We start from the raw sequence: 17,122 nt of genomic DNA, 5'->3' as shown, positions 1-17,122 counted from the left end.
ATGGGCTGTGCTCCAAGCGCGCCCCCCTCGGCGAATGTGCATTTGCTGGGGCGCGGAGGAGCCTTCGCGGTTATGCAGCTGGCGAAAGGCGTCATGGCGAGTGAGTGACTTTCCTGCCGGGGGGGACCCTTGGGCTTCGTTAGGGGCTCTTAATTCCCGGTGCAAAATGATCTGGGCTGGCAGTTAAACAGGGACACACACACCCGCTTTGCTAGTGGGAGAGCAGGGGGAGTTCCCAAGGTAAACAAGGTTTCGCTTTCCTGCAGCTTTGCACTGATCTATCTTGTGCACGTCTCTGTTCAGAAGGAAGCGTGCATTTGGAACTGCACCCTGAGATGCTCATTCTATCCATAATCGCTGCTGTGCGGTTTTTTTTGTAGGAGCCGCTCAGCCTCCCCACCCCACCCCCAGTAGATGTTATACGTGGCATTTCGGGGCGATTTTCAGCGTAGTTATAATAAAAGTGCCTGAAATCCTATGCCAGGCTACTGCGAAGTAAGTCTCAATGAGTTCCGTGGGGCAAGGGGATTGCAAGCCCAAGTCTGTCATCTCCTTAGTGGATTCTTATCCAAGGCTGATTTATCCACCCCACCCTACCCCCGCCCCGTGAAATACTTGCTCTCCTTTCTGCAGGAATTAGGAGGGAATACACATTTTGAATATTTAGCCATGCCAGTGAAGAAATTCCATTCTAAACCAGTGGACCTATGGTTTGAAACCAGAACAGGGTTTCAAGTGATTCTGGTGTGACCTGGGATGGTTGTCCTAAAACGAATGGCAACAATAACTGTGTCACACTTTACAGTTTCATCCTTTATATTTCTGTCTACTAGTAAGCCTGAGTTTATTGCGATTTCCCCAGTTTAGGGGTCCATAGCCTCACGTTGCCATCCTTAACACTGCTAGCGAATAAGCCCACACAGTTAGATTGTCTTCTCCATAAATATGCGGAGGATTGCGCTGTTAGAAAGCTCTCTAGGCGCCTGCGAAGTTTGTGCTACGCATACTTACCCCACAAAAGATTTAAAATTAAATTGACCTTTGTTACTGCTTCCCTTTCCCCTTTAACTAGAGGGAGGCAAACATTTTGTTGGCAATTTTCCAGTAAGTTTAAAGGACTCTGTTTTGGAGTTTCTTTGACTTCTGGTAAATTTGGAAAGCTCTGTGGCTGTGCAGAAATAAAAGGCTGCTCTCTAACTTGCCCACATAAGAGACATCATAATTATCATCATTATTAATATACAGTGGTACCTTGGGTTACATATGCTTCAGGTTACATTCGCTTCAGGTTACAGACTCCGCTAACCCAGAAATAGTACCTCGGGTTAAGAACTTTGCTTCAGGATGAGAACAGAAATCGTGCTCTGGTGGCGCGGCAGCAGCAGGAGGCCCCATTAGCTAAAGTGGTGCTTCAGGTTAAGTACAGTTTCAGGTTAAGAACGGACCCCTGGAACGAATTAAATACTTAACCCGAGGTACCACTGTATTACCTAACCACCTTAAGGTCACAACAGTTTGAAACGTTGTTGGCATCTGTCTGTCTTGAGAGACAATGGAAGAGTGCCATGGGGGGTGGGATAAAGTCAAACCATTGGAGAGGGCAACTGCAGTGGCTTGGCCCCTGCCAATATCAGCCCAGAATGGCTTTTACCTGCATTTTTTATCCATCTCGACTCCCCCCCCCCCCAGCATCACATCCTTGTCAGAATTTCTGTCATAATCCATGAATTATCTAGCAGGTTGTCTAGCATTTGGAGCACTGCAGGTACAATATTAATTTTGGGGGTTTTTTAAATTATAAATTTAGGAGTGTTTTCTGGGGTCTTTCCCACTAGTTCATTATCTGCCTTCTTGCTTGTTAGATTTTCGTATCGCTCTCATCCAGCTTCACGTGTCTGCTGCCAAAACTGAGAACCTGAACCGAGCCTGTGGTCTTGTGAGGTCTGCAGCACAACAAGGAGCAAAACTTGTGGTTCTCCCAGTGAGTACTTTCCCTGTTTCCTACAAAACCTTCAGACTTGTTTACTGTTTATTATTCACAGAGTTTCAGTCTTCCTCCCTGGTACTGCGAGTTTCCTTCAGCAGGGTTTGAAATAACGTGTAAGTGTAAGTTGTTCTTAGTTCTGTGCGTTTTGGATATGACAGCTAAAACTGTCTTGTTTGCATTTCTGGGTTTGGTTTTGTTTTTAGGTTATTTGTAGCCTGCCTTCAACAGATTTCCCACGATGGCAAAATATAAAAAACTGTTTCTGAAATGCCAAATACAAGATTAAAAACCATTTCTAAAATGTGTAACAGTAGCCTGTAATTCCACAGAGGACAGAAAGGTGATTTTAAATTGAGCAATAATATAATTATAATAGATCTATAGCTGGTGGTGAAGAGACATCAGCGAAGACACTGATTTTTATTTATTACAATATTTATTTATTACAATATTTATTTATTACGTTTATATCTCACCTTTGTTTTGTTTTATTCTTCCATGTATGATGCATTATGGTACTTTTATATTTTGTTGGAAGCCCAGCCAGATGGGCGGGGTATAAATAAATAAATAAATAAATATATTATTATTATTATTATTATTATTATTATTATTATTATTATTATTATTATTTTGCTTTACTACCTTTGACACACAAGTGATTACACTAAATGTGCTTTTTTGAAAACAACATTTTCTGGCTTTGTGCAGCAGCAATCTTAATTGGGGCAATGGTTCCTTTCCTGTTGGGTTGATCCTCTTTGCCCACAGAGTTCTCTTGCCTGAGTTGGTCATTAACCTTCTGAGTTGGTCATTAACCTTCTGCTGCCTTGTATGCGGCCCCAACAGTGCAAAGTTCTTGATAAACCAGCCAGAACGTTTAAAGTGTAGGATGTTTCCCGTCCTGCTAATGGATATTCTGATGTCAAATAAATATTCCCATATTAGCTGTAGTGTAAACAACGGATGTTCAAAATGGTCTTTGCTGTTCTCTTCCTGAGCCACTTAAAGTGATGACATATACATTACTTGTGAAATTATCATGTTTGAATGTGCCAAGCATTTTATGAATCTTGAAGAATGCGGAATATCTGTGTTCACCAATTTCTCCCTTTGCGTAGCAGCTTTAAATAGCCTTTATTCCACAGTCATTGGCTCCTCAGTGAGCCAGAAGCAAAGTGGGGAGGTAAAGAAACTTGATTAACTTGGGCCTAGATACACCAGATTATGGAGGTAGCTATGACCGTATCTGCCTGGTGAGAGCGAAGGCAGCTCTTGTTTCATATTTAATCCAAATACAATGGTTCCTCGGGTTAAGTACTTAATTCGTTCCGGAGGTCTGTTCTTAACCTGAAACCGTTCTTAATCTGAGGTAGCACTTTAGCTAATGGGGCCTTCCGCTGCTGCGCAATTTCCGTTCTCATCCTGGGGCAAAGTTCTTAACCTGAGGTACTACTTCCAGGTTAGTGGAGTCTGTAACCTGAGGTGCTTGTAACCCAAGGTACCACTGTAATGCATCCTTCTGATTTCTCTGAGGAAGTAGACCGTGGCCCAGGTTCTGTGGTGAATCTGGCATTGTTATCGCCATGTCTTTTGTTGGGGCCCACAGTACACTGACTTCTTGTTCACTCCCAGACCCAGCACAGACTCTCTTTACCAACTTCCAGTAGTTTCGAGGCAAATTCAGATGTGCATGGTCCCTTCGTGATAGTCACAGCCATACCCCGTTCTAAGATTATACAATCTTCTAAGACTATTCAATAATATTATGATTAGGACCACTACACCTCTGCCTGTTTCTGTGGCCTTGCCATAACATATATCTTAATTATTATATCCTGGCCTGTGATCTTTACTTCTCTACTCCCACCAACATCCAAAGGTCTTCTGCTCATGCAAAAGACTCCACCATTTCTCCTTTGCTGCCCTGTATTCTTGAAACTACCTGTCAGAACACTTGTGCGATAGCACCTCTCTTAAAGGTAAAGGGACCCCTGACCATTAGGTCCAGTCGTGACCGACTCTGGGGTTGTGGCGCTCATCTCGCTTTATTGGCCGAGGGAGCCAGCGTACAGCTTCCGGGTCATGTGGCCAGCATGACTTAGCCGCTTCTGGCGAACCAGAGCAGCGCACGGATACGCCGTTTACGTTCCCGCCGGAGTGGTACCTATTTATCTACTTGCACTTTGATGTGCTTTCGAACTGCTAGGTTGGCAGGAGCAGGGACCGAGCAATGGGAGCTCACCCCGTCACGGGGATTCGAACCGCCGACCTTCTGATTGGCAAGTCCTAGGCTCTGTGGTTTAACCCACAGTGCCACCCGCGTCCCTTAGCACCTCTCTTACTTAAATTCAAATCCTCATTTAACCCACCATGAAGCCTTTGACACTGCCTTTGCTCAGCCCCCACCCATTTCCCAAATCCTCCTGTAGCTTGACCCATCATGAAGCCTAAGCATTTTCCAAAGGAGCTGCCTGACGTAAGCAAGTCAAATGTAAGAGGACTGCATCTCACGTTTAAAGATACATTGTGTGTGCTTGCATAGAAATTCAGAGCTATGTTTTATTCTGTAAACAATTCCAGTATTGGAAGTTCATCCATGTTTCAGCTTTGTCAAGAAGAAGTAGTTTGTAGAGCCACATTTCTACAGATTACTTTAAAAATCTGCTCAGACTTTGAGAGGGCCGTCATAGGCATATTTACTCAGAAGTAGGCCCCACTCAGTTCAGTGGAACTTGCTCTCAGGCAAGTGTACGTAGGGCTTGCATTCTGAATATGCTACACAGATGTCTGTTTCATTTTGCTTTCAATTTTAGGAATGCTTCAATTCTCCCTATGGCACAAAATATTTTCCAGAGTATGCGGAGAAAATTCCTGGCGAGTCCACACAGAAGCTCTCGGAAATTGCAAAGGAGTGTGGCGTTTATCTGATTGGAGGTAAATTGCCATATTGGCGATTGTGATGAGTGTTACAGTTTTGCTTGTCCTAAATACAGGTGTAAGATTAGAACAAGCATTGTGTTTGAATATTTGCCTAAGTCATAAAAATTTTCTTCTCTTTAATGAAAGGATCTATTCCAGAAGAGGATGCTGGGAAGCTGTATAATACATGCACTGGCTTTGGTCCAGATGGTGCTATGATAACCAAGTACCGAAAGGTAAAATATGATAGATATTGCCATGTTTCGATGTAAAGGAAACCCACTATTATTTGTATAATGCGTACATTATGGTTAAAACAAAACATGCTTTATATATATGATAGAGGGCATATAGAGAATGCACAATTAATGTGGAATAATTTGTAAGCAACACGCCTTTTTTATTTTGAAAACAGATTCATTTGTTTGACATTAATGTTCCTGGGAAAATCCGGTTTCAGGAATCAGAAACGCTGAGTCCCGGTGCCACATTATCTGTGATTGATACACGTAAGTAAAGCGTCTTCATTCTACTGAGTAGCAATTCACTTCAGGGTGTATTGTGGCTCATGTGTGGTCAAGAAATGGCTGTGCTTCTGTATGTAGACTGAGAGTTTGTCTTTTCATTGTGTATGGGATCTTCTCAGCCATATTTTTAATAAGTATTAAGTGTGTGTGTGAGAGCGAGAGCGAGAGAGGTAAGCCTTTATAGACTGAGCTTTCTGCTTGGACTTCCCAAGGCAGTGACATATCTGGCATGTTTTTAATGTTTTGGAACAGCTTACTGCAAGATAGGTCTTGGGATCTGTTACGACCTCCGCTTTGCTGAGCTTGCTCAAATCTACACACAGAAAGGTGAGGATATCCTGCTGATTTGAATGAATTTGTGGTGGGGGAGAAGGGTACGATGATTCCTTGTAAAACACCCAATTTCATATCCTAAAGTTCCATACACTAGCAAGAAGAATGTGCTTGCATCCAAGCTACAATGGGTAAAGTTCCATACACTAGCAAGAAGAATGTGCTTGCATCCAAGCTACAAGAAGGGTACGATGATTCCTTGTAAAACACCCAATTTCATATCCTAAAGTTCCATACACTAGCAAGAAGAATGTGCTTGCATCCAAGCTACAATTTGGCGTATTCATAATTGATCTTATGGGAATCTCCTTGTCCCAAAAGGCAAGCATTTATTTGTCTAGTTAGGGAGGTTCCCCATTAAGGTGCAACAACTAAAAGTTGTATAATTGACGTTGAACAAAGAGGACACCTTCTTATCAGTCTGTTAGTGTTCGCCTGTCTAATGAAAACTCATGTTTTCTCTTCACTTTCTGTCGATTTCAATAACACTCGGTATGGTACCTGTAGTTGCTACTCTACTGCCAGCAGGGGGCTTGGTTGAGTGGCGTTGTTGTTGTTGTTTAGTCATTTAGTCATGTCTGACTCTTCGTGACCCCATGGAGCAAAGCACGCCAGGCACTTCTTCCTTCCACTGCCTCCTGCAGTTTGGTCAAACTCATGTTGATAACTTCGAGAACACTGTCTAACCATCTCGTCCTCTGTTGTCCCCTTCTCCTTGTGCCCTCCATCTTTCCCAACATCAGGGTCTTTTCCAGGGAGTCTTCTCTTCTTATGAGGTGACCAAAGTATTGGAGCCTCAGCTTCAGCATCTGTCCTTCCAGTGAGCACTCAGGGCCGATTTCCTTAAGAATGGATAGGTTTGATCTTCTTGCAGTCCATGGGACTCTCAAGAGTCTCCTCCAGCACCACAATTCAAAAGCATCAATTCTTTGGCGATCAGCCTTCTTTATGGTCCAGCTCTCACTTCCATACATCACTACTGGGAAAACCATAGCTTTAACTATACGGATCTTTGTTGGCAAGGTGATATCTCTGGTCTAGGTTTGTCATTGCTTTTCTCCCAAGCAGCAGGCATTTTTTAATTTCGTGACTGCTGTCACCATCTGCAGTGATCATGGAACCCAAGAAAGTAAAATCTCTCACTGCCTCCATTTCTTCCCCTTCTATTTGCCAGGATGGAACCAGTGGCCATGATCTTAGTTTTTTTTTATGTTGAGCTTCAGACCATATTTTTCACCCTCCTTTCACTCACATTAAAAGGTTCTTTAATTCCTCCTCACTTTCTGCCATCAAGGTAGCTCTTCCAAAAGGCCCCAGACTGATTTGGGCACTGACTAGCCATAGCTGCTGAAAGGATCTCTGGACAGTGACTTCAATGATAAACTTCATACAGTGAACATTTCCAACACAGCTGATATTTATTAGGTATTCTAACCTGGCCTATCTTGTGGGCTTGGAGCAAGTTGCATTTTCTGAAACTTGTGGGATCGCCTTACCCTTTATATGCCCTCCTGGCCACTTCAATCTACACAATAATTACAGGTGCCACATTTGTAAGAAATCAGTCTTTTGGTGTGGCATCATCTACACTTTGGAGTTCCCTGCCTATGGATATCAAGAAGGTATCTTTGCTCTGCTCTTCCCAGTGCCTGCTTAAAGCATCTTTGTTTAGGCAAGCCCATCCAAACATGTGGATGATACATGTGTTTTAATCAATTTTTAGATTATTGTTGATTTTAATTAGTTTTGGGTGTTTTAAAATACCTGGGTTTAACTGTCTTGTACTGATAAGGTCAATGCTTTGTTTTCTTGCTTCTGTAAACCACTTTGTAATGAAACCTCACTTGAGCGGTGTATACGTTTTTGTTACACAAAAATATGCTAAACAGAATGTCCAGTGGCAGCAGAGGAGAGCAAAGCATAACCCAGAAGACTTGAGCAAAGGAAGAGAAACGTCTCAAAAAAACATTGTGGTGAGATTGCTGCTGCTTTTCCATGACTATGCCTTTCTCTCACAATAATATGAATGCAACTCAGCCACCATCTCCTTCCTTTTGAACCAGGTTGCCAGCTCTTGGTGTATCCAGGGGCTTTTAACTTGACAACGGGGCCAGCCCACTGGGAACTGCTCCAAAGAGGACGGTGAGAGCCAGCAAATTATCCCTTCTCCCAAGTGCACGTCCAAAAAATAGCTCAATAGTGACACTCGTTACATTGCTGAAGGTGCTGTTCTTTTTAAATAGGAAAGCAATTTAGAGATTCCCTCACTAAATTAAAAACAATACAGTACTTGCTTACACTGAAGCAGTTATATGGATGATGAATGCATGCATAGCAAAATAGAACTTCAAGCTTGATCCATTCATCTGCTGCATTTTCTCTAGTGCACAAAGATTCATACTGAAGCCTTTTATTCCTTTTCATGCAGAGCTGTCGATAACCAAGTCTATGTGGCAACGGCATCTCCTGCCAGGGATGAGAAGGCGTCTTATGTAGCCTGGGGACACAGCACTGTGGTAAATCCATGGTAAGTAGGAAAATGGGGTGTACTCTGAACATGTCTTGCATTCAGTACCATCGCATGTCATGTTTTCTGACTCAGTTTCTAGTTCAAAGTTTTTGAATTTGTGGCACAATGCCAGACCAATTCCTTCAGATAAAGCCTTGCTGAGAATCTATTCTTTACTATAATATTTTATAATATTTTAGTAAAACTTCGAAACAGCAAATGTTAGGAAGGCCAATAGGAAATGATACGTGAGAGAAACATTGAACGTGATATGTTTTCAAAAGTCCATTTGGACCGTTAGATCCGAAGTCCTGTGGTGGTGATCAAAACCTGGATTACCTTGAAAGCTTACTGCTTCAGAATTCTTTGCCCTACTTCTTTTCTTGTTCGCATCTAGTTTGGATGGGAATCAAACGACTGAGTCAGGAACTTCCATTTCCTATCAGCCTGTCCTTGAAACTCTTTCCCATTCCACCTTTGAGCTCGGAGGGTTGAAGAAGTAAATGGAAGTTGAAGGCCTTGGTTTAGGAAGTCTGTGGCTCTTAAGGGGTGCATGTACAGTGGTACCTCTGGTTGCGAACAGGATCCGTTCCGGAGCCCCATTCGCAACCTGAAAGGAACGCAACCCATGTCTCGCACGCGTGGGTCACAATTTGCTGCTTCTGCGCATGCACGTGACGTCATTTTGTGTGTCTGTGCATGCGCGAGCAGCGAAACCTAGAAGTAACCCTTTCTGGTGCTTCCGGGTCCCCGCAGGACGCAACCTGAAAAAACGTATCATGAAGCAAACGTAACAAGAGGTATGACTGTAATGTGTTTATTTTAAATACAAAACAAGCAAAAAAAAAAAGTTTTAAAATATGTTAATTAACCTGTAACAAGGTAAAGACCACAGCTCTGTTGACCATTTCCTCCCAGCTCCCAGAGAGCTGTCATAGCTCTGTTTTCTTTTTCAGGGGTGAGGTCATAGCCAAAGCTGGAACTGAGGAAACTGTTATCTATGCAGATATAGGTGAGTCCGCAGTAGTGTTTTTTGTCCTCCCATGGCGTGGGCTTCTTCTGTAGCATTAAACTGGGACAGAGTGACACGATTCAGTTCCTTGACTATAAAATAGGAATAAACAACCACCCCCCACAAGGATATTTATGAGTGAGAGCGCAAAGCAGGCTCAATAACTTTGCATGTTTTTCATGCAATGGTAAATTAAAATTTACCACTGGATCTGCCAAGCTAAGATGTGACTGATTTTGCATGTGAAAATGAAGGATTTAACTTTCATCTTGTTTTCTGGGATTAAAAACTTACCCAGCATACTTTTCATTGTGCAGTTTACTTATAAGTAGACATATAGGGTAGTCCTTCTAATCTAGGACATTGTCACCCGCACAACATCTCCAAATTTCAGCCAGTTGCCACTTACTGTTTTCCTTCTGAAAGGGGGGGGGGACCACCCAAGGAATAAAGCACATAAGAAATGCATTGAACGTTACCATTGGAATACTAAAATACTCGACTTTTTCCATCAAAAAATGGTCAGGGAAAGGTCAGGAAACATGGGGGGCATAGGGTGTCAATAGGTTGGCACAAACCATAGAATCTAATTTGGGGACCAAGGACATTGTCATACAGGTTTATCATTGGGGTGAGATATACTAAGGTTAACCTTAGTTTTGAGTTGACATACTGTAGTTTTTTTCTAAATGGTATACAATATTTTCATAGCAATTTTACTTTAAAAGGTAGTTGTTATTGTAATTGAAAATAAAAAACATTGCTTAGTTAAGGAACAGAAATTGTGTTGTTTGCTCAATATGCAGGGACAATTGTTCCCTGTACAAAACAATTCTACCTCCTCTGGATAAGTTCTTTCTGGCTGTGGGTGTATTAGTTTTGTCAAGCATACTTCGTCTAGAACAAACACAATTTTTTTCTGTGATCCAAAATCTCCCCAAACTTACACTGATAAATGTCATTGGGGTACTAAAAATACTGCAATAACTGGGTTGTGGGGCAGTTTTTTGTTGATAACACTGGAAAAATGCTAAATTATAGTGGCTTCAGGGCAGTGTGGGGAGCAGTGACAGAGAATTTGTGGTAATATGGGCCTTCTTATTTCTGTTTACAGACCTAAAGAGGCTTGCAGAAGTTCGACAGCAAATCCCCATTCTTTCTCAGAAGCGGTCTGATCTTTATGCTGTAGAATCGAAATTTGTGTGATGTATAGCGACTTGGACCAGTACAGAAAAATCACCTTTCTTTTCCGAAATCTTTAGTCAAATGATGTAGAAAAAATGAAGTGCCCTTCGGATAAAAATCTAGTAAGGATAAGAAAGCCAATTTATAAATTAAAAATTCTATATAAAATCTAGTGGTAAGCTTTGAATGAGAGGGGTTCATTTGAGTTTTTTATATTAGGGTACTTGCTTAAGCCACTTCACAATGCATTGAAATATATGTGTATCACCATAGCAGTGCCTTAGAGATCAAGCGCACATGCATATATAGAGAGAGCACGCGCAGTGGTAAGATTGACTATTATGCTTTGATAAAGTGCCTCAGTCCTGTATACCTGAAGTACTGTCTCTACCCTCATTGTTCAGCCTGGACACCGAGGTCCAGCTCCGACGGTCTTCTGCTGGTTCTCTCACTGTGAAAAGTGGTTACAGGGAACCAGGCAGAGGGCCTTCTCGGTAGTGATGCCCACCCTGTGGAACGCCTTCCCATCAGATGTCAAGGTGATAAAAAAATTGCACAGCTTTTAGAAGACATCTTCAGGGAAGTTTTTAATATTTGATGCTTTATCGTGTTTTAACTATTCTGCTGGGAGCTGTCTAAAGTAGCTGGGGAAACCCAGCCAGATGGGTGGGGTATTATTATGATTATTAGCAGCAACACTTGGGACAATGTATTTTGACCTTACAGTATTTTGCAAAAGCTGTACCATCATTCAGTGAAAAGCAAGGCTCTGAGCTGTCCTTGAAAGTTTTTCCCTCCCTATGAATCTCTTCTCCAATTCCCTCAGTTAGCTGAATTCTGTTGTTTCATGTCACGGCAGGTTCAGCGCTCTATCCCACTCCAGTCCAAGGGCAATACTCCTTTATTTATGTTAAAGGGGACGTTACCTTGTTTAGGCTGCATTGTCCATCAGTTCAAGAAAACTAACTGTGCCAGGAGTAACTAGTGGTGGAGCGCAGAGTTGCTTCTTCTATGAGATAACAGGTTTATTTAAGTACAACACTTGTTTGTTCATACAAATGTTAGGTGGGGAACCTCAGGCCCAGAACCTAGAAGCAACCTTCCATGTCTTTCTCCCCAGGTCATGGCCTACTCAAATATTTTTGCCTGGCTGGAATGTGGCTTTGAATTGTGCAAATCTCCCAAATATAAGAGTTTGTAAGCATCTGTGGTTAACTACCAAAGCCACAAGGATTACATGCCTCTGCTGCATCCAACATTTATTTTCTAGTGCTTCAGCAACAAAAAGACACTGACATATACTGTGTTGTTTGCTTGGGGGTGTATTTATAGAACCAAAACCAATTATTAGAATAAGTCATCCTTGGGGCAGGGGCTTTTCCTGGAGGGAGGGGTGCTGTAGTCAAGTCATAAAGCACATGTTTTGTAAACAGAAGGTCCCTAGTTAGTGTCAGCTACTGAGCTAGATAGACCAGTAGGCTGATTTTGAAATAAGACAGCTTCCTGTGAAGGTGTCCTCGACCCTTGTGGTTGTGATGACACAGTCCAAATCTGTCCTGGGAACCTTTGAAGGTGGGGGTGCAACTCTTAAAATATAAATAAAATTACAACTTACGTGGATAACATTCCATTGCAAATCCTAAAGTAATGAACTACACTGTCTCTTGTCTCTCAATGAAGAATTGAATTAACGTAGTTTTTCAAGGGATAGGTACTTCCTAGGCTGTTTTAACAATGATGTATTCAGAACATATATAGAGATTATCTGCATTCTGACGTTCAGTTGGTATTTGTGGCCAAGTTTGCTGACACCGTGCACTGTTCATTGCTCATCATCAAACAGCAAGTCACAAAAATCTGCCACAATCTACACCTGTTGGAAATTTTACCTACATAAAGGACAATAAATCTACTAGTCTTTCAATCCTGCAAAATATCTGGACAGTCAGAATGATTAGTACAGCTGGGACCACAGGCAAATTCATAGAGTGAGTGAAAGCAAAGATGAACAGAGAATGCTACTCTTAATAGTGATCACTGGTTCATAACCCACCAAAACAGGAATTTTGATTCCATTAATATAACACTTACAGGTTTTAAATACTTTAAGTTTGTAAGTGCTCAGCCCAATAGCATAAATGTGGAATTACTGCTGCCACAACCAATAACTGCCTTTCTTTCTGATGGAATACCAAGTTTGTTACATTTTTAAAAAGCAAAAAGGCACAGACAGTGAAATGAAATTTATTTTTTTTAAAAAACCACATACCATGTATTCAATATATGACGCCTTCGTTTAAAGCCACAATATAAACTGCCCACTGTGCACAAGCACACATAGTACCACCCCAGGACCCCCACTTGAGATTTAATAGCTGTCATACTAGCTGCTGTTTTCCAAGTAGCTTAGACTTGATGATGGTTCTTTTCTAGCATCCCCCTCTTCTTGCTCATTCTCACTGATTCACACATCTATACCTGCCAAAAAAGCAAAAACCCCTCAGTATGTATAGTACAGATTTTAATCCCGTCTGGAGAACAGAAAAATCTGTTTTATAGGGCTCTCAAGTTAGCCTTTACATATATGAAACGCAGGAGTTCTAGTACTATGTAATAAAAATTAGATTCTTATAGGGGAGAGGGGCCTTACAGAAATTAAGGCTATGATCCTGTGCCCACTTACCTGAAAGCCAGCCTCACCTAATGCTGTTACAGGTATAGGGTTACACACAAGTTACGATTCAGCTAAAATAAGGCCTATTAAATTGCAATTGATCTCAATGGGAGATAGTCAAGAATTTATTTAAATTTGCCAATTAAATGCTTCTTACCTTTGGCTAGATCACACCTTTAAATTTTGGAATGTTTGTATTTCCACACTGTAGCATGGACCACACAATAGGCTGATGGCTCAAATACCAACTTGACAGCTGGTATAATGCCTAATCTTTCTTCTTTTTTGCTGACAGCATTAATTCTTATTCTCAAGCTAAATAAAAGAAACTACAGTAATCTTGTTACCAAGATGTAATGACTGAAGTAAGCCTGATAATGAATTCCACTATGCCCTAGTTTTCAACAAGTTCATCAGCTTGTCTTTCGTTTGCTCTCTTGGATAAAACTGGAGTGTGTACATAGTTGCAATATCCTGTTCTGAAAAGCCAGTCCTTCAATGAAAACTGAGCAGCCATTTTCCAGTTCTCAGCAATGCTACTTTGATAGAGATCAACTGTGAGCACCAGGGATGGGCACCCTGTCATTTGTTATCTGGTTAAATACCCAAGTAATCAAAGGACACCACCAGATGTACGTGGGAAAGCAGCTTGTTATTTCGAAGTCTCAACAATTATATTCATGTGTGTGCGCGCGTATTTACAATTTAAATAATCACCACAAATAGTTGTGTTAGGTATATTCCCCCAAATTCACTTCCAGTTGTCTAAAATTTTTATGGCTATGGCCTGCTGTGCTTCTGAAACCTGTTAACATTTCATTAATAAAAAAAAATATTTCCTAGAACTTTCTTGTAACATTTTTTTTGGGGGGGGGTGAGAAATAGTTTTTTAAATAGTCTTCCTTCTTCAGGAAGCTGAATTTCCTTAGCAATACAAATCAAAATATGCCTAATCTGAAAATACTGATCCCAGGATAGTCCAAAAGTGCCTTTTCCTTTACATTTTTATACATTACTGCATCATGTTACATGTAAGGCTTTCATATTTTCCAGCAAAATAGACAACTTGTTTGTTATAATTTATTCCACTATGAAACTGAAGATTGCATACATGGGGTTCTCAAATTGTGTCCCATCAGGGCATTGACAAGACCCAGAGTAGCTTAGCTTCCATTAAGAGCCTTCAGACAATGCCCATGGATAACCATGATCCTGGAGCAGATTTCAGATATCAACATGCTGTACAAAACAATTCAGACCCATGTTGCTTAAAAGCATGCTGTATATACTTTTTCACATAAAGAAGATTGTGTGTTCACCTAGCCCTTCCCAAGTTAGCAAGACCAGACAGTTCTATACCATCATTACATTTGTTTATACAGACTGATTGATCAACGTTCAGTATGGGTATGGTTTCCTGCCATAAATAGTAAAAACATTTGCTGATGTGTATTGGTCATATTTGCTTTGTTTATCATGGTGGAATCAGAGACCTACTTGTCCAGATCCTCTGTGACTTGATGGAGTCTAGTTTTAAACCACTTTCCTAAGCTGCTCTTACAACTTAACAGCACAATCCTAACCAAATCTACTTAGAAGTCCTACTGAATTCAGGTTAGCAGGGTTAGGATTGCAGCCCACATCCTTTAAACAGCCTATTGTCAGATCTTCAGAAGCCCCTTTCAAAGCACTATTTTGCACAGCCCTGTGGCTTTGCAGGCACTACTGGTCAGCTGATCAGCAGTGCCTACAAGCACTTTTTCAGTCCAGCCCCACACCTGACTTCAAGTAGAGCAGGGGTGTGTGGCTGGGCCGAATGGTGAGCTCTGGTAGGCAGGCCCATTTAAAAAGCTAGGCTGATTCCATGCCCCTTAGGATAAATTGTCTTGTTAGGTAAGTTACCCTACCCATTTTTAAAAGGTAAATTCTATAGCAATAAGGTTCCTTTTTAAAAAAGTCACACCCCATTGCACCAGCAAAAAAAAAGGGGGAAATAAAACATGGTTATTCGAAGTTTCACTATTCCGTGCAGAGAAGTTAGCAGCACATTCACATGATTGTCTTTTTTGTATGCTGATTTTCCTAGGAAGCAATTTTAAAACCAATACCCTAAATCTTACATGTATAAGAGATATTTGAATGTAATATTTATTTGGTGACTTTACAAGTGTAAGTCATTTACAAAAAAATAACAAACAAATGTAATTCTCAGTGCAGTTTCAAATATCTGAAAACAGGAAACAATCTGTGATGATTTGGAATGCTAGTATCAGACAGCACATGCTTAATTCTTAATTGTTTTCCAGAGACAGAAGTGTCAGTGTACATAAAGCCACGCAAATAAAAACCCTTTTGAAAAACATGATACAATTACAGATGAGAGGGATACTTCAATACTCAAGAACTCAAAAATGCTTAGTCTCCTTCCTCTTTTTTTTTTTTTTTTTGTAAGCAGCTGACTTTCTAAACTGAACATAATGGAAAGATTAAAATTATCACCGAATCTTGTCAATTTTCTTCATTTATTACATTAACAGAATGAACTCTTCAGCAAAATGTAGTGTAACTAGTTTTCACAATGTGTGGCTTAGGAAGCAGTCTAAAATTAACTGACCTCAGAATACAATCTTAACACATCTGTGCTATACAATGACTTTTGTAAATCTGAAATAGTACTATTACAGTTATGGGTTCACTTCAGTAGCTCCTAGGAACAGTAGGGCAACTGAGAACAGTGGATTGAATCCAGACTTCCCAGGAGGTTTTCAATCCAATAGAGATCTCACCTGTGCAGGGAGGCAACTGTTGCAGATTGCCTCCTCTCCCCGCAGCCTCTAGCATCATCTCCCACTCTTCTAAAGGGACTCATAATTCTCTTGAAGTGTGGAATGTGGTACCGGAGAAGGAAATTCACCAACAGTAGAATCCTCTGGGCAAAACCCCATTCAGGAGATGTTTCTACTGATGGGAGCAAAGTGTGGATCCAACCCAGTATGTGCAATTTGCCAAGTACTTGAATAGAAACAGCTCTTAAAATAGAGCTGAAAAAGTAACAAAACTGCAGATGGATGCTTTGTGCCATAGCATAAGCCCAAAAGCATCTTTTGAAGCCTAAGTTACTGTTTCCAATTCAGTTGGACCCTTTCAATTAAACTTCACCCCAACAAGGTCTGATACTTATTTCTACAATAATTCTAGCACGCATACTAACCTGACGAATCCAAGACCAGTGTTGGCAGTGTCCTTGACAGAGACAATTTTGCTCTCCTGAAAAATGTTTTGACAAATAGGCTTTTTCTAGTGACTTTCAAAATTAAGACAAGGGAAAGGAAAAGTTGCTTTTGGGGACACAGGGCTACTGATAAATGGTAGTTAGTAAATTGCAAAAGATCTTTGAAGTAGTTCTCTAAACCATGCATTAGAACAGCAGATTGAGAACTTCAGTTTCTGTATAGCTGCCACTGTTCTATTAAGTGAAGCAGAAACTGTAAACGGGAAGAAAGAAAACTGCACATGATAACTATGTTGAAATGATTTAGCTTCACCCACAATTGCCTTAAAAATCCCTACTATTCAGCAACTTTGCAAATAATGTGTTCTTTGCAAAAATAAAATCAAGCCAGAGGGATTCATTGCATATAAAAAATTACACAGCACTATTAATTTTTAAAATCAACATAATAAGCAGTAGTAAAACATCCTGTAGATAGAGCCAGTCATTCACAACATCCACCCTCAAAACATGAGTCAAAACGGTTTTTATTTGCATGGCCAAAATAATATTTGATCCCCTTGCAACTCTTTTAACCTCCCTCTAACAATTATTTGCTGCAGGGGGAACAAACTGCTTACTCTGATGGACAGCCACTCCAGCAACACCTAAACATTTAACAGATAATTACAACACCATGGACCAAAAAAACAAAAAGAAACCAACCCCCCCAAAACCACCCCAGATTAACTTCCACCATTC

General features: G+C 40.9%; 2 protein-coding genes across 2 annotated transcripts in view; one reads left to right on the top strand and one right to left on the bottom strand.

Moving 5' to 3' along the window:
* Window positions 1–17,081, top strand: NIT2 (nitrilase family member 2; the record flags this gene model as incomplete). The annotated part of the gene is made up of 10 exons (XM_081199068.1): window positions 1–100; window positions 1,863–1,981; window positions 4,804–4,924; window positions 5,057–5,145; window positions 5,325–5,418; window positions 5,689–5,763; window positions 7,833–7,911; window positions 8,198–8,296; window positions 9,235–9,290; window positions 10,405–17,081. 10 exons carry the CDS (start codon window positions 1–3, stop codon window positions 10,494–10,496), a joined length of 924 nt encoding a protein of 307 aa, XP_081055194.1. The 3' UTR covers window positions 10,497–17,081.
* The window catches only part of TOMM70 (translocase of outer mitochondrial membrane 70), a 47,569-nt gene continuing 43,151 nt past the window's right edge, over window positions 12,705–17,122 (bottom strand). Inside the window, exon 15 of the mRNA XM_081198992.1 lies at window positions 12,705–12,953. The gene's annotated coding sequence lies outside the window, so the exon portion shown is untranslated. The remainder of the gene's footprint in view (window positions 12,954–17,122) is intronic.

Source organism: Podarcis bocagei (assembly GCF_964188305.1).
Source record: "Podarcis bocagei genome assembly, chromosome: 6".
Classification (NCBI taxonomy): domain Eukaryota; kingdom Metazoa; phylum Chordata; class Lepidosauria; order Squamata; family Lacertidae; genus Podarcis; species Podarcis bocagei.
Note: the sequence above shows the minus strand (reverse complement) of the source record. Positions and strands in the feature narration are given on the sequence as shown.